The sequence below is a fragment of the Hypomesus nipponensis genome, chromosome 18 (genome assembly GCF_054491055.1).
Source record: "Hypomesus nipponensis isolate SF chromosome 18, ASM5449105v1, whole genome shotgun sequence".
Lineage (NCBI taxonomy): Eukaryota > Metazoa > Chordata > Actinopteri > Osmeriformes > Osmeridae > Hypomesus > Hypomesus nipponensis.
Genome location: NC_140378.1, coordinates 724,162 through 746,910, shown reverse-complemented (window position 1 = coordinate 746,910; position 22,749 = coordinate 724,162). Strand labels below are relative to the sequence as shown.

Below are 22,749 nucleotides of genomic sequence, written 5' to 3'. Positions count from 1 at the left end.
AAATAGTTCAATCTTTGTTTCATCAGACCAGAGAATTTAGTTTTTCATGGTCTGAGAGTCATTCAAGTGCCTTTTGGCAAACTCCTGGCGGGCTGTCATGTTCCTTTCACTTTTATGGGGTATTGTGTGTAGAATTTGAAAAAAATGAATTGAATCCGTTTTGGGATACCACCGTAACATACTACACGTGGAAAAAGTGAAGCGCTGTGAATACTCTCTGGATGCACTGTATATTTGTGTTTCTGCTAGTGCCTCTAAACCATGCAAAATGTAAAACGTATAAAAACTTTCATTGACGTTAATCAAATGTTTACAAAACAAATAAACAGCAGCTCTGATGGTGGAAATTGTGCCCTTGGATGTGATGTCCAAGGGCCAGTTGTTCAGGAATTATCTGATCAGATTTTGGCTTTTGGATTGGATCAAATCTTTAAAATGGGTAACAAAATAAATAAATATGAAATTGGATTAGATCACGTAATCCAGTTTTAGTTTCAAAACTTTTTAGTAGGATTGGGATACCTTTGATCAAACAAAAAAATCTAGATCATTCTGATCCCAGCAGAAGGGTGGATTCAAGGTGGATTTCAGGAACAAAATGTAATACAATTTGAAATTTGTCAAATAAAACTATTTGTATTATGTAATTCATATACATTTATTTATATGTAAGAACAGAAGTACAGATTATTCTGGCAGAGGAACAAATCCCAACTTCAGCAAACCAAAGCCCGAAATCAGCCTCTGAAAAGGAGTTTCAAAAAGCTGGTCTCGCCGCAACCGAAGACCAACTTTGAAAGTTCTTTAATTTGGTTAACTATTGGACATTTAGCCTTTTTCTGATTTTTAAACACATGTTCAAAATATTCACATTGTATTTGTGAAGAATATATGTATGTTTGTTTGTTTTTAATTGTTTGTGGGTCAGATGATGGCTCTGACGGTTTGGATTGTTTATTTGGACTTTTTCAGTGTCTTCCAATCATAAACACTTAAAAGTGACCCCCATGCTGGCTATTGAACCTGTTATTTACTTGGCTAGCCTACTACATTGGCCTACATACATAGTCCCATTATCAACACTGAGAATCCAAATCTGGTCATCTTGAGATGTTTGTATCTGGATCAATGTGATCCAATCCAATGTTGTTTTGAAAAACCAGTACAAATGTAAAATGGATGACCTGATTCTGGATAGCAAAACATGGGATTTCAAAATCCAGATCATTCTTATCCAGATTAAATTTTTTGAACAACTGGCCCCAAGCGTTAACTGGTGTTAAATTGGAACGGACCCATCTCCAGTTTCTCTGCTCCACACCTGTCAGAGGCTCCTTTTACACACTGTCTCAGCCAACAAGACACCCACACACAAATGATTACCCTGACTGTGTACATATACTCTACACAATTAAACATAGGTGTTACAGAATATAAATGTATATAATAGTATAATATAACATAACATATAACATGATGTTATTTCAAGTTTCAATGACTTGTCTGTATCAAACCAAGAATTGCCGGTTTCACAGTCCTCATTTATCAGATTGCTATAAAGCAGGTAAACCAGTACGGTTGCATTGCATCGTTAGCATATTTTCTGGGGTGTATAAATTGTGAGTCCTCATCCTCTGCCCTCATTCAGAAGCCAGCAGAGAGGACAATCACAGGCCTATTGTCTGTGTCTTTCTGACAAACAACATGGACAGGTCTTATACAGCCTACAGTGGCTATGATGGTAAACCTTTATCTTATGCTGGCACTGCATATGATGAGAAGACAGCCCAACAGTATGCAGACTCGGTGCAAGCGGATACAGAGATGCGGGAGAGAAAGGACAGGAAAGAGGCTATTTGCTGTGAGGTGGTGGCTCTGGCAATTGGCTTTATTGGCCTTATTGGTGTAGCTGCTGTGACTGGCTTACCAATGTGGAAGGTGACAGCTTTCATCCAGGAAAACATAATTGTCATGGAGACACGTTGGGAGGGCCTGTGGATGAATTGCTACAGACAGGCCAACATTAGGATGCAGTGCAAGGTGTATGACTCTCTGCTTTATCTGCCCCCAGACCTGCAAGCAGCTAGGGGCTTGATGTGCAGCTCTGTGGCTCTCACTTCTTTTGCGCTCATTGTTTCTGCTGTCGGCATGAAGTGCACAAAAGTTGTGGACCACCGTAAACGCACCAAACATGTGGTTCTGGTGGCTGGGGGTTGCCTGTTCCTGATGGGCTGTATCACCACCATCATCCCAGTGTCTTGGACCGGCCATGTCATCATCCAGGATTTCTATAACCCCCTGCTGATTGATGCCCAGCGCAGAGAGCTGGGGGAAGCTCTCTACATCGGGTGGGTGACATCTGCCTTACTCTTCGTTGCTGGGGTCATCCTGCTGTGTCGCCATGCACCCCGCACTAACAAGGAAGAGGAGAGGATGGTTTATAACCCAAATGCAAACATGTACCTGCCTGGATATACATACCAACCCTACACATACCAGCCTGCATATTCCTACCAGCCTGCATACTCTGCCCCACCACCTGGCTCTGTGGTTTACACCCCCAACCCCCAGTACATGTGAGGGAAATCAAGCTCACAAAACAGAGATTCAGTTGAGTATGCCTACTTCAATCCCCATTAATTTTCTTTTCCAGAGTGCAGCGTTGTCTGGACTTTTTGTTGCCAAACTTAACTTAATGATAATAAAATTGTCTCCAATGATCTCACAAATTAACTGTTTTCAACATATGCTATGTCAGTTAATTAAAATTAGATAAGTCAAGTGTTTCAAAACCCTTAACAAATGTTTTACTGTCAACGTTTCATTTTAGTGAATATTTTCTTTCGCATTTTCTTTTTTGTAGCACTGGCCAATACTAGGTCTACTGTGGTTTGAAATAAAAAATAAAAAAATGTATGTAAAATTGTCCTTGATGTGCAATACCTTCAAATCTAATTATAGTGAAAAAGTTAAGACATTCTATTTTACTGGCGGATGGTTTCATGTTTCTTACCAAACCAGTTTTTCTCTAGTCTGAGGTAAGTCAGTGAAAATGTCCCATTGTCTCTTTTGTTGTTGATGGAACAATACCTGAACCAGTTAAACCAGACTGGTGCAATGGGTTGACCCAAAAAGGTATCATGTCAGAAAAGAAACATGGGCCAAGCAATAACCTGTTTTTCATTTAGCAGACATTTTTTCCAAAGTGATATACAAATAAAGTATGTATAGAAAGTACAGTAGAAGATCAAGGATCAAAAGTGCATGGTCATTTTTTAGCTTTAACCGTGGTTAAAACAGATGTTCTTTTAAAATTTATTTTAGAACAAAAACAATACGACTACAGTGCAACAATAACATCTCAATTGCTTAAGTTTATAGTAACATTTTGATGATAGTGGCTTGCCAATTCATATTGAGTGAACAAAAATAATGGTATTATAATGCAATAATATCCAAATTCCTCTATTACAGTCTGACAATGACATCTCAATTACTGCAGTGCTTACACTTTAGTCCAATGTCTAGTGCAATGCAGCTGAAAGCAACATATCTGAAGTGCAACACCGACTACTCAGTGAGTGCAGTTTCATGCCAGATCACAGGATCAGAAATACAATGTGCAGGAAAGGGACAAAGTCCTAGGTTAGCTCAACAAGTGACCATCTGCCAAGTGTTCCTTTTGGTGCCATTAGGCTTAGAAGAAGAGCAGAAGAGGAAGAGTAGCTCCAAGGGAAGTTTGGCTGCAATAGTTATTTGTTAATGTATCAATGAAGTAATTGATAAAATGTTAGTAGCTTACGTCTATTTTAGCTGAAGTTGTGTTAATTTTGGCTGTAGTGTTTTGTTTAATATAATTAGTAATTAACTCAATTAAATTGTGCTCATTATTAAAGAGAAACAAAGGTTTCTATTCATCCACTTTGGGATGAACTCAGTCTTTGCTCTTTGGTGGTAGGAATGAACTCCCTGTTCCAACTACGCACTTCTCAGTCACTGATGACCTTATGATGAGGTTTGAAGATGCTTTCTGGACTAATAAGTTGAACCAAGGGCATTGTACATATTACTTAAATGTACATCACTTATCGAGGTATATGTGAAATGGATCCTTTTGTGTATGTTATATTTCAGATGATGTTGTCTTGTAAAACACAGACTTTGTTTTCTTTGCCACCAACCACTGTGATTATGTTCAACAGATTAGATTAGCGGGTATAGTTGGACCAGTATAGTACAGGGGGTGATTAGTGTCACCACATGGCTGAAAAGCATACTAAAAAAGCATACTTTGCACACCAAGTCCATCTTGTTGCTGCATTTTTATCATCTGTTCCCACTGGAGGCGCCAGCTGAGAGGTAGCAGTGACATACCAACAATGTCTTTATTTGTCTTAAATAATATAATCAACATTTTCTGTTGAATATTTCGTTAATTCAGTAATTATGACACAAGCGGGAATCAGATCTCACACTGCCATATGGCAGCTCGACTAAAAAAATCTTAGTCGACCAAGAGCATATCGACCACAAAATTGACTAGTCGACTAAGTGGGGACAGCCCTAGTGGACAGAGCCCACCCAAGCATCTGTCTTGCCCATTCAATCAGAATTTAGGCAAAGACAGCATGAATCTTTGACTTTTTTGATGATTTTTGCATTGGTTAAAAGCAATCTGAGGCAGGCTATGCAGGCAGGGGGTCAGAATTTATTGAATCTGGCCATTTTTAAAATACTAGGCTGCTATTATACATTTTACATTCAAAATCATACCCCTCCACATTTTTAACACTGATCAATTGCCTTTTACAAATTATAAAAACACTAGGCTACTTAAACAAGAAAAACTCTTGCAGTAAATGTTTTTTATTGGCTGAAAACAACAGCATTCCACACTCACAACTTACCTTCAGTAGCGCAGACAGTGTTGCCAGTTTAGCAACTTTGTCACAAAATTTAGCGACTTTTCACCTTCCCATGCAACAAAAAATCTCATCTAGCGACCAGCGGCGGATCTGCCAACTTTCTTCTAATTTGGAAATGTCCGTTTTCCTTGATGAGTAGCAGCAAAATAACTATTTTGTATTTTCGTGTAGTCATAGAAAGTCAATGACAACACAAAGTTGAGCTGGGGGTGGATGAGGGGCCCATTTGGATCTGGATTTGGATCATCTCGTAATCTAGCAACTTTAAGAGACTTTTCAGAGAGGCAATAGCGACTTCTGGTGAGATTTTTTTTGGCAACACTGAGCGAGGAACAGATTCGGAAACAAGTTATTGTTTGCTGGCCTTCAACAAGGCCAATGACCCACACTTGACTCACTTTTATGTATTATTTATAAGTCCACCCACCACCTATTTGCACATATCATATTGCACTATGCAGCCCTATTTTATATATTTTCTTTTATTATTACTTTATATATCTTTTATTTTATTTCTACATTCTTTCTACATTTTTTTCTTAAGATCCATATATGTTTATTGTATGCACCTTCCTGCCACAGTAAATTCTGTGTTTGTGTAAACTAACATGGCAATAAAAATAAGTATTTGTGTACAATGCATAGATTTTTGTTGCCTATAAGGAAGTCTGTTAGTGGCTCCGGCAGCAGTGACCAAAATCCCGAAAGAGGCGTTGTCATGTGAAACTGTTTCACAAATAGTCTTCTCAATCACACAGTAATATTATTTCAGTGTTACAATAATTAAAAATATCACAGAAGTACAGGAACAAAAGTTTATAGTTGGATATAAACACTGATGTCTACATTTGAATTATTCATTCAAGGTATTTGATAAAAAAACACTGATGTAACCAGTGAGGTCTTTATGAGGCAGTCATTGAATCATTCATTCAAACCAATAAAAATAAAGGTTTTTCTAAATCATGAAAAATTTTAAATAGACTGCAGCAATTAACATTTGGTCAGAAATTGTTTTCTAAAGAAAATCATGAAAAAAAATTAAATATCAATTTATCCTCACAATTTCCCACCCAGGATATTTTTTTTATGTAACTCCGGCTGAAGATGTTGCATCGTCGCACACAGGGAAAACAGAAAACATTGATTTGTGGAGATGGCGTCGATTTTGTAAGAAAAAAGTCTACCCTGGTCACCGTCATTGTTGAAATACAATCTTTCTGTCAGCAAACCAATACTGGTCAGCCATATTCGATGGCTCATGTTCTCTGGCCTTCTCTAAACCACATTCATCCTCACTATTGCTCCATATCCATCATGTTTTGGGGTGGAAACCTATTGACTTGTGTTGCTTCAGGGACTTAATCTTGGACCACATCCAAACGGCTCAGTTTCCATCCTCTCCCCATCTCTCCTCTCGCCCCATAAATCAACGTGATGTAATTTCGTAAACTCCCTTTCCCACAGCTTGGGTCTGGAGGCAGTGCATTCTCACAGGGAAAGTGTTTCAGAACGGCCAGTTAACCCCAACCCCCTCTGCCTTACCCACCCTTCCATAGCTGGCAAGAACCGGGCCTGTAGTCCATGATAAATTCAACAACTTTCCTGCTTCCCATAGCTGTTGAGGTGAGCGGTTGCCTTCAGAAGATGGGAATTTATTCTAAAAAGCATCACATAATAGGCACATAAGATGAATGTCTTCATCTGGATCCAACATTTTATTTTCCTCAAGCGCACGGAAGGTGAATGAAGCTATCATTTCACATTTTGATTAAACTGAAAGAATCTGGAGTTGAAGAGGTTAGATTGTCTCACAACGATTTAAAACGGAATGTTTTTATATTATTTTATCTGTAAGTAGTTGGTCTAGGTCCCCAGGAGGCAAGTATGGGTATGACCCTAATTAATGTCAAGTTTTTATTAGTGCTGTCAGTTAAACGCATTATTAACGGAGTTAACGCAAACCCAAATTAACGGCGTCCATTTTTTTATCGCGCGATTAACATTCTTTTTGGCCTAGCAAACACTTTTTTCACATGCTGTTGCAACATCTACTGATATTAGTAAAACTACAACACCACACCGGATCTTGCTAGACCGGAAACAAAACAACAGGCACGCCACACACACTTGTTTTGGCTTGCGAGCCGGCTAAATAGTAGTGGGCTAACTTTACGTTTTGAGTGGATGGCTAGCGCGAGACGCAAAAATGGATGCAGAATTTTTTTAAAGATGACGTAGATGCAATCTCCCGCATTCTGGTGCATTTACCACAACAATTTACCATAGTTGTTATACATATACTGAGGTGCTGGACATTAAAATATTTTGAAAACTAAACTTCACAATAAGCAATGGGACATCTTCAATTACCTGTCACCTTTCAGCACTGACCTCAGCAACAGAGAGTCTTCACTGCCCCTGCATGCTGCCCCTGCCTCTGACTCACTCTCAATCTCAACCACCTAGGCTATATCAGGAGACATGAAGATGCATTGAGCATTCTTTCATATTGATAAATGAAATAAGCTTAATGTAGATTGTTCATATTAAGATTTCTGAGATGTAAATCATGTTATCAGCATATCAAATTCACAATTCAGACATGAAAATCCCTCACCTTTCGGCGAATTTCGCCGTTTTGAAACCAAAACAGGTGACCTACGTGAATCGTGTAGATTCGTTGAGAAATTGTGTTTTGGGGAGGTGGGGGGTATTCATATTCAGTGAACTGCGAACAGGTGCGCATGTCAGAAGGGAGCGCGAGTGCATGGAAATATTAACGCGAAGGGCCTTGCATCACCAGTGCAAACCAACATCAGAAGCTGAAAGCACCTGGCCTCGGTGAATGATGGTTTAAATCATTTTTAAATTTTCTGGTATATCTAAGTTAAGTTACCCAGGAGCTCTGGTGACATAGATTTAGCTAACGTTAGCTACAGCTTGATAAATTGAGTCATTGAACACAGCAGGAGAGAATGCAACGTTAGCCAGCTAGCTAAAGCTCCGGTGGAAAATTCCAAATGAACGTATGTGCCGCCTACACACAACAGTGACACTGACAGATCGAAAGCTAATTTGAGAAAATCTAAAGATGGAAAACCAGGCTAATAAACGTAAACGTAATTACCTTCACTAGACAACGTTTTACAAATTGGACAAACGGCTATGTTTGTTTGTTTCAAGCTCAAAAAATTATTTTTCGCTCAAATCAGCCCAGATAATTTGCTTGCGCGCTACGCACGCCCGCATTAACCATGGAAGTCCCTAACTAGCATCACATCAGGCACAGAATTTGCACGCATTAGCAGGGCGCTCGCTGTGGTGGCGTATACGGGACCGGTTCTGGTGGGCCGGTCTGGATCAAAGTCTAAGGCCTTTTTTTTTATCCCAGTCCGTCCCTGCCGTTCTATCAATAAGCAGACCTGCCAACCTGTACGCAATTTGTGTAGCGGATACGCATTTTGACTTCAGAGTACGCTGGTACTTGTATTGGCTGTCAATCATGATGGAAGAGTAGACAAGTTAAGTTACAGCATGTCCACCATCTCTTGTGGGGGTTATGCATTAAGCTATTTGTGATGCCCTCACCACATTGTGCCTCATGTACTGTAAATGTTAGACCCAGTGACAGGCTGGCATCAAATGGCTTGCTTAATACTTAGACTTAGGCCATAATAATTTTTGACTCATGGCTTAAATTACGTTTCTCCAGCTCTTCCCAGGTTGGCAAAAAAGTAACTCAAAATGCATCAGATTGACGCTTTAAAATATGGAATATCTAAATTTTTCTTATGGGGGAGCATGCACCCGGACCCCTTAGAGGGGTAATATCCTTCTCACCTTTTTCACCCCTGACCCGTTTTCATGCCTGACAATTGGTATAGGTTTAGAAGCCTAATAATTATGTAGGCTACATAAAAAATTAGCATCTCCCTAAAGCATGACTGGACAGTTCAGAAATGGTCAAATGTGTGTTCAAACCTGTAGTCTTTTCCACAGATCACATCCTTAGGATGTAAGGTTTCAGAAAATAAATGGTTTAGGTGGTTGGATCAGTTTCCCTAAATGGCACAGCCCAAAAAAGTATCAGCCATATACTCAATTTACCAATACAGAATTATTATTATTATTTAATTTTTATGCATGGGCAGCATACTAATATGGAGAGAAGGACGTGTCTCTTGTCTCAGTAGATAACATCCTGAGGGTATAAGCTTTCAGAGAATATATGGTTTTAATGGTTGAATCAGTTTTGCCTTCATGTTACAGACTAACATGTAGCAATGAAATTCAGCAAGTTGCCAAAATTACAAGTTGAGCAACCTTGTTTAATTTGGAAGACAATTCTGAAAAAGTTTTTTTTTTTTCTTTTTTTTCCATCTTTTTTTTTCAGTCGTTAAAAACAAGCATGTTAGCTAAAGTTAACTCCAGATTAGCTCACGGTTGTTATGGAAATACAAAAAAACACCAGCAATTTCTTTTTTAGCTACTTGGAAAAAACATCCTTGTCATCTCTTTCTGCCAGGAACAGACGCCTAGGTCCGAACACGGCCAAATGCACAACATATTTCAGACCCAGATTAAGAAATTAATGCTGTTACACTTGTAATGGGTAAATAAAAGATGGTATTGCCTAGTGCTAGATGTAGGTAAAAAGCTTGCTTATCTACCTAGCTATAATTATAATGTTTGCAGAAGGATCCTTGTGACTTAACTAATGCTATCATAGTCAGAGAATGCCTCATAACGGTGCTTTGGCCACTGAAGGGAAAACATGGGCAACTCTGACTTACTTTCCTCTTCCTCGAAAAAACCTCCTTATGTTCATCTTGTCTGTGGAACAGTCAATGTCTGAAGTGCTAGCTGCAAGCGCGATGCGTCGATCAAAGAGTATGAGAGTTGAATCTGCGTGCGTGATGCTGTTTGTCTAGAAAACGTGTAGTGAAATTCTATTGCTATGGGTGTTTTCTAGCCTGGCTGCCAGCCCAATTTAGCCCCGCCCACAAAAATATTTGGTCAGGAAGTTGGGTCTGGAGGGGCTCGTATTAGGGACAAACTATATAAAACCAGGATCTGGGCGGACCAATGAAATTGCCAGGGCGGGCTTTATATGATGATGGACAGATGATCAACAGTAACGTAATCAACATCGTCACGAAAGAGCGCTTGGGTTGAATTCGTTTTCAACAAACAACATATTACGTTGCTCTGATTGGTTGTAGGTCTATCCAATTGAGCGAAGAGGCATTTGTTTTACGAGTTCAGTTGAAACACGCCCCATAGTCACAGCCCAACGGAGAGTTATCAGACTCACATTCTGACTAGAATTATGAGTATGACAACGTCAGGCTAGGTGTTCTCCCCACTGATAAAGTGGAACGGATTTGATTGTGATGCAATGCAAAGATCGCAGGACTAGTATACCAGTCATGCGCTAATATTTTGGTCGCAAATGTGGGGGAGTCCAAACAACATTTTGTTGACCCCCCCAAGTTACATTGTGGCGACGCCCATGAATAGTGACGTCAGGTAGGACACTATTTGGCCCTCGGACAGTATATGGCCTGATAGTTCCATTGACAAGACCAAAGTGATCTATGTGTTTTGTCGTTGTAAATTGAGCTATCATTGCAGCATGTCCAGTCTGAAATACCACATGGCCAAGCACACAGCTGATGCAAATTCTCTGCCCCCTTGTCAAAGCCAGGCGATTGCAATGTTGTTTTCAATTTAAAAAAAAACATTTGCATTAAGCAATCCGATCCACTTTTCCATGTTGATAAGAGCATCAAAATGAGAAAAATAACAGGACAAAAAGAAATCAAGGGACATTTAGAATAGGTAAAAATGTGTGATTAATTGCGAGTTAACTATGACATTAATGCAATTAATCACAATTAAATATTTTAATCGTTTGACAGCACTAGTTTTTATAGCTCTAGGTTCAAAGAGTTACATACATGGTGTTGTTATATGTTGTTATCAATAACCTAGCTAGATAATAATAGATAAGTAATGCAAACAACAAATTGTTGCACTAATAATTATAAATGTCATTCATAATCCTCCTCACATGTAGGCTATATTCACGTTGTTGACGGAATTATCCACAGCAGTAAATGCACAATTAAATGAAACGTTTTTCAGAAGGACAGGTGTGGCGACGTTGTGTTTTGCATAAAGCGACACAACCACAACGTTTGTTTACATCACATGTCACATAGCCCACCATACAGAATATTCCAGTTTTAACCACATACGTTTACAAACTTATACAGAATTGTACATATTTGACTTGTGGTCTAGATGAAAAAGACCTGTGAAATGACTGACATTTCATTTCACCTTTTTTTTTTTACTGCAGTATTGGCAGTATTGGCAACATTCAACAAAATCATTCATATTCAACATCAACAACATCTTTCTTTGTTGTATAATGTATTTACTTGAACATTATAAAATACAAACAGTGCAATTAAAAACATTCAAATACTTATGAGTGACTATGTTATATTTAGGTCCAAAATGTCTATAAAACAATTGGACATGTTTGACATTCTCTCCATTAAAACAGGATATTGGAGAGTAAACTGACACTGTGTGATTAACCAAAACCACAGCCTAATTTGGCTCCCAGGGTTGGTTAAGGAAAAAGATCCCTGTGGATTTTGTTTCATAGCAACAGTCTTTAGTTCCCTCCCCTCTCACACTACTGCCTTGACAAAGGGAACACGTGTAAGCTCCGCAGTGGGATCCAGAGACCTACCATAGTTACAACCTACCTTCACATACACTTGTCCGTTGACAAGGTGGGACAGGCACAGTGAAGAATGGCGAACTCCGCTCTGGAAATAGTCGGTCTTTGTCTAACTCTGGTTGGGCTCATCATGGCAGCTGCTAGCACCGGGATGCCCATGTGGCGGGTCACTGCCTTCATCGGTGAGAACATAATTGTGTTTGAGACCCGATACGAGGGTCTGTGGATGAACTGTTTCAGACAGGCTAACATTAGGATGCAATGCAAGGTGTATGACTCCCTGCTGGCGTTGTCTCCTGACCTGCAGGCAGCCAGAGGTCTTATGTGCTGCTCACTTGCCTTGGGTGGAATCGGCCTGCTGATTGCTATTGTGGGGATGCAATGTACTGCCTGCATCCATAACAACAGCCGGGCCAAACGCATGGTCCTCATCATTGCAGGCAGCATGATCATTGGGTCTTGTATCTGCGTGATAATCCCAGTGTCCTGGACAGGCCATGTCATCATCAGGGACTTCTACAATCCCCTACTGATCGATGCCCAACGCAGGGAGCTGGGAGAGGCTCTTTACATTGGCTGGGTGGCCTCTGCATTTCTTTTTTCAGGAGGTTGCATATTTGCCTGCTGCAACATTTCTGAGGACAAAGGACAAGACAGGTATATGTACTCCAGAAATTCCCACTATTCAGCCTACCCTCCACAGCCCCAACTTCTGGTTCAGCCCCAGACTTTCATACAGCCACAGCCTTTGGTACAGGCACAACCTCTGCAACGTCAGTCATCCATGTACAGTTACCACTCCAGATACCCTTCTATACGTAGTGCTGTGGCTTACCTCTGAGCACTGGCCTGGTAAAGACAAAACTGTTCTTATGAAATGTTATGTGTGTGGTGCCACTGGACCGGTAATCTAGGGAAAAGTGGATAAGACTTGTAGAGACTTGAAGAGTGATTTTATAGGATAAAAATTGTATTTCACTTTTTTACTATACACACTTTATATGATTTTATTGTGAGTGAGATTATTGAAAATATTACTTTGTTGTTTAAGTTTTTATATGTTTGTACTTGTAAATTCCAGATCTTGTAGACTGACAGATTAATATATGTGTGATACGCAATATTTTTTGTCTCCTACAATATCAATCAAGAATCATTGTTACATTTCAAACTTCCTTTTAACCTTATTCTGCTCTGAGCTAATACTCTGTCTAGGTTATATATTTAATATATATACACTGTACTTACCATAAAATAAAATCTTCATATATTGTGAGAAAAACAAGATCTATAAATGACCAATACACCCAAAAAACATCTACGAATCATGAACCTTTCACAATCAGCTCATGGTCTCTCTCTAGTGGTCAGTTATTATGACGTTCCAATGCAAACCTTTTCCATTTGGAGAAGTATGTGAAATTGATATGAATTATTATTAATATTACTGAGCCATTCACCTTTCAATGACATCTAAAACATGCAGGAGAGGGGTGCCCTGAGGACCACTGTGTTAGAAGACCCAGCACACAACACATTTTACAAACTAAACAAAAGAAGAACATCATGAATAAACATAAATGTAAATTAAAACATGCAACATATGTAAAATGACAAAAGGAAAGATTCCGTGGGGAAATCTTGCCATGGTAACAATACCATGGTGAAATTATATCATGGTATACAGTACTGTGCAAAGGTTTTAGGCAGGTGTGAAACAATGCTGTAAAGTAACAATGGTAAAAAAAAAAGACATTATATTTATCAATAAAAATAGTATTTATTTAACTAAATAGAAAGTGAGTGAACAGAAGAAAAAGTCATGGATTTTGTAGGCATATAGTCAGGTGAAGTATTAAACAATTATACCAAATGTGCTAATGATCGTCAATTCAATTGAACGATCATTCAATTCAATATGTAGGTTCAAACACAATTATTAACGGAAACAGAAACAGCGTTTAAGAGGAATACAACTGGGTGAGGAACAGCCAAACTCAGCTTACAAGGTGAGGTTGCTGTAGACAGTTAGTACTGTCAACCGATATACACTAAGGCAAGACTGAGTACAGCAACAAGGTCTCTCAGGCAGACACTTCAAGGGTGACAAGGGTTTGCAGATGGGCCTTTTGAAGAAATAATTTATCCAATCTGACCTTAAACTTAGATGGCGTCAAAGTATCTCAAAGCCAGCTTGTAAATAATTTAGGAGTCACATTGGACCCAGACCTTTCGTTTGAGTACCATATTAAACAAATCACCAGAACTGCATTTTTCCATCTACGTAATATTGCCAAAATACGAAAATTCCTCTCAAAGGATGATGCTGAAAAACTAATACATGCTTTTGTTACGTCCCGATTGGACTACTGCAATGTGTTGTTCTCTGGCCTCCCAATTACCTGCTTGAAAAATTTACAGCGGGTACAAAATGCTGCTGCTAGACTATTGACAAAAACAAGAAAGTTTGATCATTTAACCTCTACTCTTATCTCTTTACACTGGCTCCCTATCCAAGCCAGAGCTGATTTCAAAGTTTTACTACTAACTTACAAATCTCTACATGGATTGGCACCACTGTACCTCTCCGGTCTCCTTGCACCCTATTGCCCCGCAAGGACTCTAAGATCTCAAGATGCCGGCTATCTGGTAATACCCCAAATTAAGAAAAAAACTGTTGGAGGTAGGACATTCTCATATAGAGCACCTCTTCTCTGGAACAAATTACCTGTCTCAATTAAGGAAGTTGATACTGTTTTGACATTTAAAACTAGTTTAAAAACATTCTTGTTTAGTCAATTCTATGATTGTTAAAGGTAAGTATGTGTGTACTTTCTATGTAAACCTGGGGTGTGCGTTTGCCTGTGTGAATCACATGTAACTTTTAAATTGTAATTTTAGCTTATGTTCACACTGCCCATTTAGATGTCACAAATAAAGTAAATCTGTTATTTTATATTATTACTGTAATAGCTCCGTTGCTGTATATTGTTATAGTTTACTAGTTGGAGACAACGGGGGATGATCGGGGTTTTCATCCTTATTCGTATAAATATAACCTATTTTAGAATTGTTTTCCCCCGGAACAGATTTCATGTTCCAACCAAGGGGGGCTGTCGCTGTCTTGGTGTGTGGGGCTGCATCAAATACCCTCTTAGCTTTGTTAAATTGCTGCACTAGTCCACACTTGACCGGTGGGGATCTCATTCTATTACGACTGTATTTGTTAGCTGCTCCTGGCATTCTCTAATCCCTGTTCTCCTCTCTGTCCCCCCCACACATCCATGGTGGTGTGGGGGGTCTGAGCTGTCAGGACCTGCCTGGTCATCGGTCTACCAACGCTGGACCAGGTCGTCAACAGGAAACCAGTCTCCATGACGGCCAACAGCGAGTTTCCAGGTCCCATCCAACGTCTATAAAGCCGAACAATGGATTTTGGTGTTTCAAAACCCATTGACATTGTATGACTATGTTTAGCTTGTGTTCTGCTCCTCTCTCTTACCAACCGTTTCAGGAGGAGGGGATCCCTCTCTGAATTGCTCCTCCCAAGGTTTCTTCAATTTTTTCTCCCGTTGGGAGTTTTTCCTTGTCTTCCTTGAGGGTTTAGGTTGGTTGAGGGGCAGTTCTATGGGCGTATGTGAAGCACTCTGTGACATTCTTGCGTGTAAAAAGGGCTATACAAATAAATTTGATTTGATTTGAAGAAGCACAAACAATTGAGGGCCGTATGAGCAGTGGTTGACCAAGGAAACTTGGTGCTTGTGTGACGGTCCTCTATGTGTCAGTCTCACTAGGTTGTGTATTATGGAGTTGCATCTGCACACAGGGAAACCGGACCGAGTCAGGACAGGCACATAAACGTTGCACAGAAACATAAAATAGCCCACGGCAGTTATCGGAAATTCTGCTGTCTTTATTAATTCGTTAACTGTGATCGTATAATGGAAGTGGTTATTTTTACAAAATCAATTTCACATAACAAAAGTACAGTACACATTCAATGACAGTTACCTTTTGTAATTTGTAGATATAGCTTTTACGTTGACACCATTAATTACTACTCATACTTCTTTTAACCTCAAAAAACATAACTTGCAAGTAAAACAAAAATGAACATGCGCGTTTACAAACTCACTTTGAAATTTCATAGGCCTATACTTCCTAACTTCTTTTCTTTTTTTTTTCTTCTTTTTTTTTTTTACTCAGCTGGTTACCAATTCTCACAAGTATACTTTTTCACTTTTCTTCTGGACTTAGAATTATGTCACGCCTTAGTAATAAATAAGAATTGTTATGACCACCATAAGCCAATACAACTTCTCAAACTATCACCAATCCAACACATTCTAATCCTAGGGCCTCAAACAGACACATAACACGATATCACATGTGAAGTTATCACCCTTTAGTGTGTACGTCTACACACTTTCCCTGCATGCTTTTTTACGACTTGACACGTAAAGGATGAGTTTTCCTCCGGCCTCACCCAATTATTTCGTATGACTTGCACATACAGGACACAGTTCTCCTCCGGTCTATGCCCAATTATTACTTAACCGAATCATTGGCAATAGCCTAAAACAACACAATTTCAATTTCAAATTCAATCACACAGAGCCAACATAATATCTCACCTGTTCTTTTAGGATCCCGAGTCAGCAACAGCGCAAATCAGTCAAACCCCCCAAGAATCGGCCCCGCTATCTCCGTCAATTTAGGTGGAGGTATAGGCAGCCGTTTCCAGCCGGATTGATCAAGTCGCCGTCAAAGGGAGAAGTCTGTTAAACACTGAGCAGACGAGGATCCCGGGTTTCGGCACCCAACTGTGGTAGAAAATTCAAGCTGGTCTGTGTAAATATGAATAGTCGAAGATGGAAGTTTCAATACAATTTATTAAGACTATACAATTTCATATGATTAAACAAAGTACTTTGTGATCAGTCTCAACAAAGGAGGAGGTGCTATCCACACAGATCATTCGTAGGAGTGATAGCGACCATCACACATGTTCAACCTTATATAAACTTTAGATCAATGGCATTCTGTAAGGTCAATCAATCAATGTAGCAAACTCTGTGATTGGCTAACTCAACTTAGTGACAGCTTAAAACAATACATTTCCACCAAGAGCCCCAAAGTTCTTTGTTGTCACAGCTCTCTCCAGAGCGGTAGATAATAAAGCCACAGGGGTAGACCAGTCAAATGGTCAACTGTCCTTTGTGTGACCATCTTCAAACAAGAACTTAATTAACATCACCTATGAAACAGGAAGAGTCAGGGCAGCTTGATCCATTTATCTATCTCACCACAGGGGACAAGAACAATACAACCAAACCCACATTGTCCTTAGACCAACTGTCTCTTCCCCCCAGGTGACAAGAACTCTTTCAGGTCACCCAGACTTCCTGTCTCTTACCAATGAACATAGAAGATTATAGATTTCATACACATACATATATGCATATGACAAAAATTTCTACAACAGTCCCAAAGCATCACATCAGGCACAGAATTTGCATGCATTAGCAGGGCGCTCGCTGTGGTGGCGTATAAGGGACCGGTTCTGGTAGGCTGGTCTGGATCAAAGTCCAGGGCCTATTTTTTCTCCCAGTCCGTCCCTGCCCCATGGTTGTAAAATTACAACGGCACTTTGAACGGTCTAATTGCTCTTTTTTTACATTTTGGGTGGCTCTTAAAAGAGCCGTTGTTGTGTGTGCTGTGGCTAGCACAGGAGTCGTCGGAGACCGTCTTGGATGTTTCCCAAGAACACATTGTTTCCAATGTGATCAAGGTGAACACCGTCGGGTCGGTACATCCACACGAAACCGTGTCTTATTTGGGGGTGTTGAATGCTCCCCATCCCACGGTCGGCCAGGAAGCTAGACACGGCTGCGTTGACTCGACGTCTTAGCCTGTCGATACCAGAAGCGCTGGTGCTTCTCTGATACCTCCAGACGCAGCGTTCCAGGATATCCGAAAACACCAGCAGAGTGTTTGGGAACATCTCCATGATGGCCCCCAGGTCTCGCTTCATCTGCCTCGTCAGGTGTACCCCGGTCAGTTGGCCGAGGTTGTTTCCCCTGACGTGGAGCACCATTATGTCCGGGCTGGGAAGCATGCCACGCTTCTCACGGAGCTTAGGCACAAGGTCTGCCCACCTCATGCCCCTCACCCCTACCCATTCAATATGGCACTCCAGTGCAAGTAGACCAACAAGCTGCCAACGATCCAGACGTGGGGACGACTTTGGTTTTCCATGGTGTGATATGATCCAACATCCAACATCTGCCTCTTATATACTGGCTGGCTTCCCGCTTCTTCTTTTTCAAACAATGCAAGGCTAACATCTGCCTGTTTATTTGCCGCCTGGGTCTGTGTTGTTTTTATTCACAATATTCTCATTGGTTGGCCTTGAAGACAAATATAGCTCTATACTATTTCTGAGACACTCGTCCTATTATGTAATTTTAACGCCCTGAATGGCATCATTTGAGTAATGAGGGCAAGCACGGGCTTATTGATTACTTAAAAAACGTGTTTCATTATGCATGTTAGAGGAGCCTAGTTAGATTTAGCAGTTTTATTATTACAAGCCTATTTTATTAATAATTTTCAGAGTAACCTCAAACCTTTCTTTTGTTTCTTTGACCTTAGTTTCTTTGAGGGCTTAGTGGTCTCGGTTTAACATCATTATTTATAGCAACATCATTACCGGACACTGTTAGCTCGCAATGTAGACAAAGAATGCTCCTGCAACAAAGTTGTTACTTAAATAGCCAGCTAGACCATATGCTAGACGCCCAGCAGAAGTTTGTAGGTAACAAAGAATGCTCGTGCAACAAAGTTGTTACTTGGTAACAAGTTGCCAGCTAGAAACTGAGCAGAAGTTTGTAGCCATATAAAGGCCTATATATATAGGCTACTTGATTTTGCAAGATTCGCTGATTTTGAGTGTCCAAGATATGATGGATTCTGATCTGTATCAACAGTCTAGCCATGTAGCTTAGGCTTGTCCGGGAAGAGTGGATTTTTTTTTTTTTACGGCAGGTCTGGAAGATCAATTTAGTTGCACCTGGTTAGAAACACATCGAATTTAATGCAATTTTACACAACACATAAATGATTGAAAAATGAACACCCATCTTTGCTGTATTGAAAGGGTCCCATGTAAGCTATGAGACGTGTATTGCATTTGTCTATGTGTAGGACAGTGTTTCTCAAGTGGTGGGTCCCGACCCAAAAGTCGACCGCAAGCTGGTGTAGGTCATTCTGATTAATAAAAGCATTTTACTACATGTTTTGTTTTTTTAAAGTAAGCTCAGAAACGTATGAATGTAAAAGGCATCTTTGTAAACCACTCTGATCTGTTGTAATGTGTAGGCCTATAACTATGTAAACCGAACCTTTAACTTACTTGACTATAAAGAATGACTTTGTTTTCTAGCTGACCAACAGCGCAAAGACAACAAAGCTGACGAGATGTAATATATACAGTGCTATGTATATCTGGCTACAACAGTACGGCACTATCTGGTGGCAGGACAAATTGTAAAGTAACCTCCTGAAAGTGGTCTGGAACGGACGACAAAAGGTAGAAAATTAGCTGTAGGATTAACAGCTAGGCTAACTAATTTGTCGTTATACTGTAGCTACCTGCCACTCGTATATTGTACAGTACTGTAGGCTACCTCCCCAGGCCAAAGCGATCTGGAACGGAAGGCTACAAGGTCGCAAGTTAGCTCTAGCTCTAACTTACGGTCTAACACCTTGGTAACAGATAGTAGCAGAGATGTGCCGGTGTAACAGCTAGAGCTAATTTCTCTGTGAAAATAGGAGACCGTTTACACCGTTTACGAAAGTAGAGCTAGACTAGCTAGCTAGCTCTACAGTAGCTATAATCATCAGCATACATATTTCACAAGTGTTTCGAATCACAATTTAAAATGAGTAAATGGTTATCACCATGGCTAGTCAAATCGTTTACTTGTAATCTAATAAAATAATAAATCCAAAAACGAAAATGTATTTGTGAGGAATGTTTAATTAACGAATGAAAACAGATGTAGCATTATGTTGTATGTATGCCCTGTGTCGCCCGGGCAACAGAGGCTGTCATATGACTCATGATGCAAGTTAGCCACCGTTAGCTTCACTTTTCACCACAAAAACGTAATTTCTACTTACACCGTGCAACGGAACGTAAATCCCAATACAAGCAACTCAATGGCTACCAAAACGAAACGTTTGACACCGAGGTTGTCTATGTAGTCCAAATATTAACAAAGTTTTAGGGGGGCAAAAATTAATAATAACTAGAAAAGGCTGTTCCTGCGAAACAGCAGTGAGAATGCTGAAAACCTGAATGGGGATAGCTGACCATGCTAAAAAAGCTGAAAATTGTGAACATTTTCTGAAAGTTATAAGCTGAAGCTTCAAAGCGACCGAAAGGTATTTTAAATAGGGGCTGGAGCTGGACGAAGGCATAAAACGACAGAGAAGAGAAGAAAAACGCTAAACAAAGTGAAAAAAATCAGAAAGAAGAGAAACAATGCATAAAAATGTGAACATTTAACAAAAAAATATTTGCTGGAGTTTCAAAAGGCCTGAAAAGTATGTTAGAAAGGACCTGCAGCAACATGAAGGCAGAAAAGTACAGAAAAGATAAGAAAAATGCAAAAGTACTGGCAGTTAGAAAGTACCGCTGTGAAAGGTATTTTTGAAAGGACCTGGTGCAAGATGAAGGCAGAAAACAAGAAAGAAAAGAAGAAGGAAAATGCTAAACAAAAAGGGGAAAAATTCTGAAAGATGAGCTGCAGGAAAATTTGAAAATTGAGCAGAAAACCAGTCGCTGAAGTCTGGGTTGAACGAATTTGAAGGTAAAAGGACAACACTGGAATGATTTGAACTTACTGGAAAAACGTAGCAACCGCTGATCATTGGCAACAGACTGACAACATTTCTAACCTAGAATCTCAAAACGGAGGAGAAACTAATCATGCGTGCCTGCACACCCAGTCCTGTTCAGACACTTTAAGATGACATCAAAATAATAATTCATAGTGCAGGGTTGCTGATGTTGTTGTCCCTGGTGAGTTTTTTATAGTAAATAACAAGATCATGCTACATCTAACCAGCGGATCATTTCTTGCAAATGTGTCAAAGTGGTATGTATTTACACCGTAGGCTTGAATAATAACCGAAGGCGTGAAGCTAGAGAGAGAGATGATGCAATGGAAGATTTCCTACATAAGTAGGCTATATCTACTACTTCAAATTAAAAACGGAGAAGATATTGAGAGTAAAGACAAGTTACTGTAATGTTCGCCTCAATGCTGCAGTGTTAGATTAAGGAGGCGAGGAATGGTTTGCGACTTCCTTGCATTTATTTAGGCAAAACAGATTAATTCTTATCACTCTTGGCCGTGACCACGCCGTGTATGCTTCTAGTTGTTTCACAAAAACCCCAACTCTCTCGCTGACACCAACTCCCTGTTGTTCCCCCCTCTCGCGGGACAATCCCTCCCAATAGGTCTCAACAGCAGAACCACATCAACCTTGCTGATAACATTAGTGCATAACATAAAACCAGAGCCTGTTTAAGGAGAGCCTTGCCACTCCCTATTAAACCCCATTGTACCGAATTTGGCTGCAGTTCCACCACAGTTCCACTGGTGGTGATCGCGAGCGGGTGCATGTTGAATAGGAGTCTATTGAGCTAAACGGCTAAATTTGTCTCTTTCGCCTGATTGTCGTTGAAAAATCTCCGATTTGATTGTAGTTTGTGCATGTTCAACATGGATTATACGTCGAAAATTGAATGAACGAGTACTTATGTCCTTTTGATTTCTTACATGGTGAGTCGTTGTTGCCCATAACACGCTAGCATTCTGCTACTGAATGCTGATTGGTTAGTAAAGGACTGATACGACCAGAGCTCCCGCTTGATGGCATCCGAAGCGGAATCAGAATGTCGGAGCATTAGCAACATTAGCAACAACATTAGCAAGCCAAAACTCTTTCAAGCATGTGTATTGACAGGGAGAGCCTGACCTGTCAGCTGTGTTGTCGATGCCCTGAGAGAAAAAAGTAAGTGACCAGAGCTTGCCGTCAAGCAGTAGCTCTGGTCGTACGATGTGTATGACGTCAATGACATTTTCTAAAGCTTTTTAGAACAGAAAGGCGACTTTCAAAAAATCTAAAACCCGGCATTGTGTATTTTTTGGGCCTCCCCTTTCGAATTCAGAATTCAAATTACTGGACAAAAAATTATATCCTGAGAAAAGTGGATTTTGAGGGGTACCCGTCCATAGACCTCCATTCATTCTGCACTCGCTCGTTAGCGCCCTCACATGGAATTTCAACCAGTTCAGAACCCGGAACTTTCCTGAGAGTGGCAGTTCTCTCTATATTAGACATTCTCTGATAAAACCATGTAAACATTCGTCTAACCGATTGACAATAACAGGAACACATTAACTCAGCTTGTTACATTACTTTACATCTGTGTTCAATATCGTCAATTAAAAGTAAAAACTTTCCAGTTACGAAGCGTTTGTTAGTAGGATTACAGTAACGCCAGCTGCAGCAAACTCTTACCCCAGCCCTGGTTTGGCTGTCCGTGACGGTCAGCTTTGACTGTCGAGCCTCGATTTAAAATAAAAACGATCTAGCTAGATTATGTACACTTTAAGCTCAATGTACATACCTTGTTTGGCTAATTTGATCGATTGTTGAAAAAAGTCGAACCGTTATTAGCCTAGTTATGGAGAGGCATCACGCTAGCTCGATTATGAGAAATGTAGCTAGAATCCACACCTCAAACAAGTTAACCTAGACGCAAAACTGTACGTCCAATCCAAAAAATTCGGATATTTTCCGAGACCCAAGACTCTGCCGAAACCAGAGATATTCTTTATATGTCTGTACAGTCAGAAATAGACTCTACCTGCAGTCTTGAAAACGTGTTCCTTTTGGTTTCCTGGTGTGTGTTTGTTTGGTTGCCACGGCAATGGAGCAGCTGTGCTCGCTAACGAGATGGGCAGAGAATCACGAATTTAGCTGGAT

General features: G+C 40.0%; 2 protein-coding genes across 2 annotated transcripts; both read left to right on the top strand.

Annotated features, from left to right (window-relative positions):
* Positions 1–203: 203 nt before the first annotated feature.
* On the top strand, positions 204–2,911 carry cldn8.2 (claudin 8.2). The gene has a single exon (XM_084681085.1). The coding sequence runs from the start codon at positions 1,705–1,707 to the stop codon at positions 2,578–2,580; it is 876 nt and encodes a 291-aa protein (XP_084537211.1). The 5' UTR covers positions 204–1,704; the 3' UTR covers positions 2,581–2,911.
* Positions 2,912–7,748: 4,837 nt separating this feature from the next.
* On the top strand, positions 7,749–21,974 carry cldn8.1 (claudin 8.1). The gene has a single exon (XM_084679711.1). The coding sequence runs from the start codon at positions 11,759–11,761 to the stop codon at positions 12,524–12,526; it is 768 nt and encodes a 255-aa protein (XP_084535837.1). The 5' UTR covers positions 7,749–11,758; the 3' UTR covers positions 12,527–21,974.
* The last annotated feature ends 775 nt before the right edge of the window (positions 21,975–22,749 follow it).

Excerpts from the sequence above, each read along its gene's own strand:
- cldn8.2 (XM_084681085.1), top strand. The coding sequence starts at position 1,705 with ATGGACAGGTCTTATACAGCCTACAGTGGCTATGATGGTAAACCTTTA.
- cldn8.1 (XM_084679711.1), top strand. The coding sequence starts at position 11,759 with ATGGCGAACTCCGCTCTGGAAATAGTCGGTCTTTGTCTAACTCTGGTT.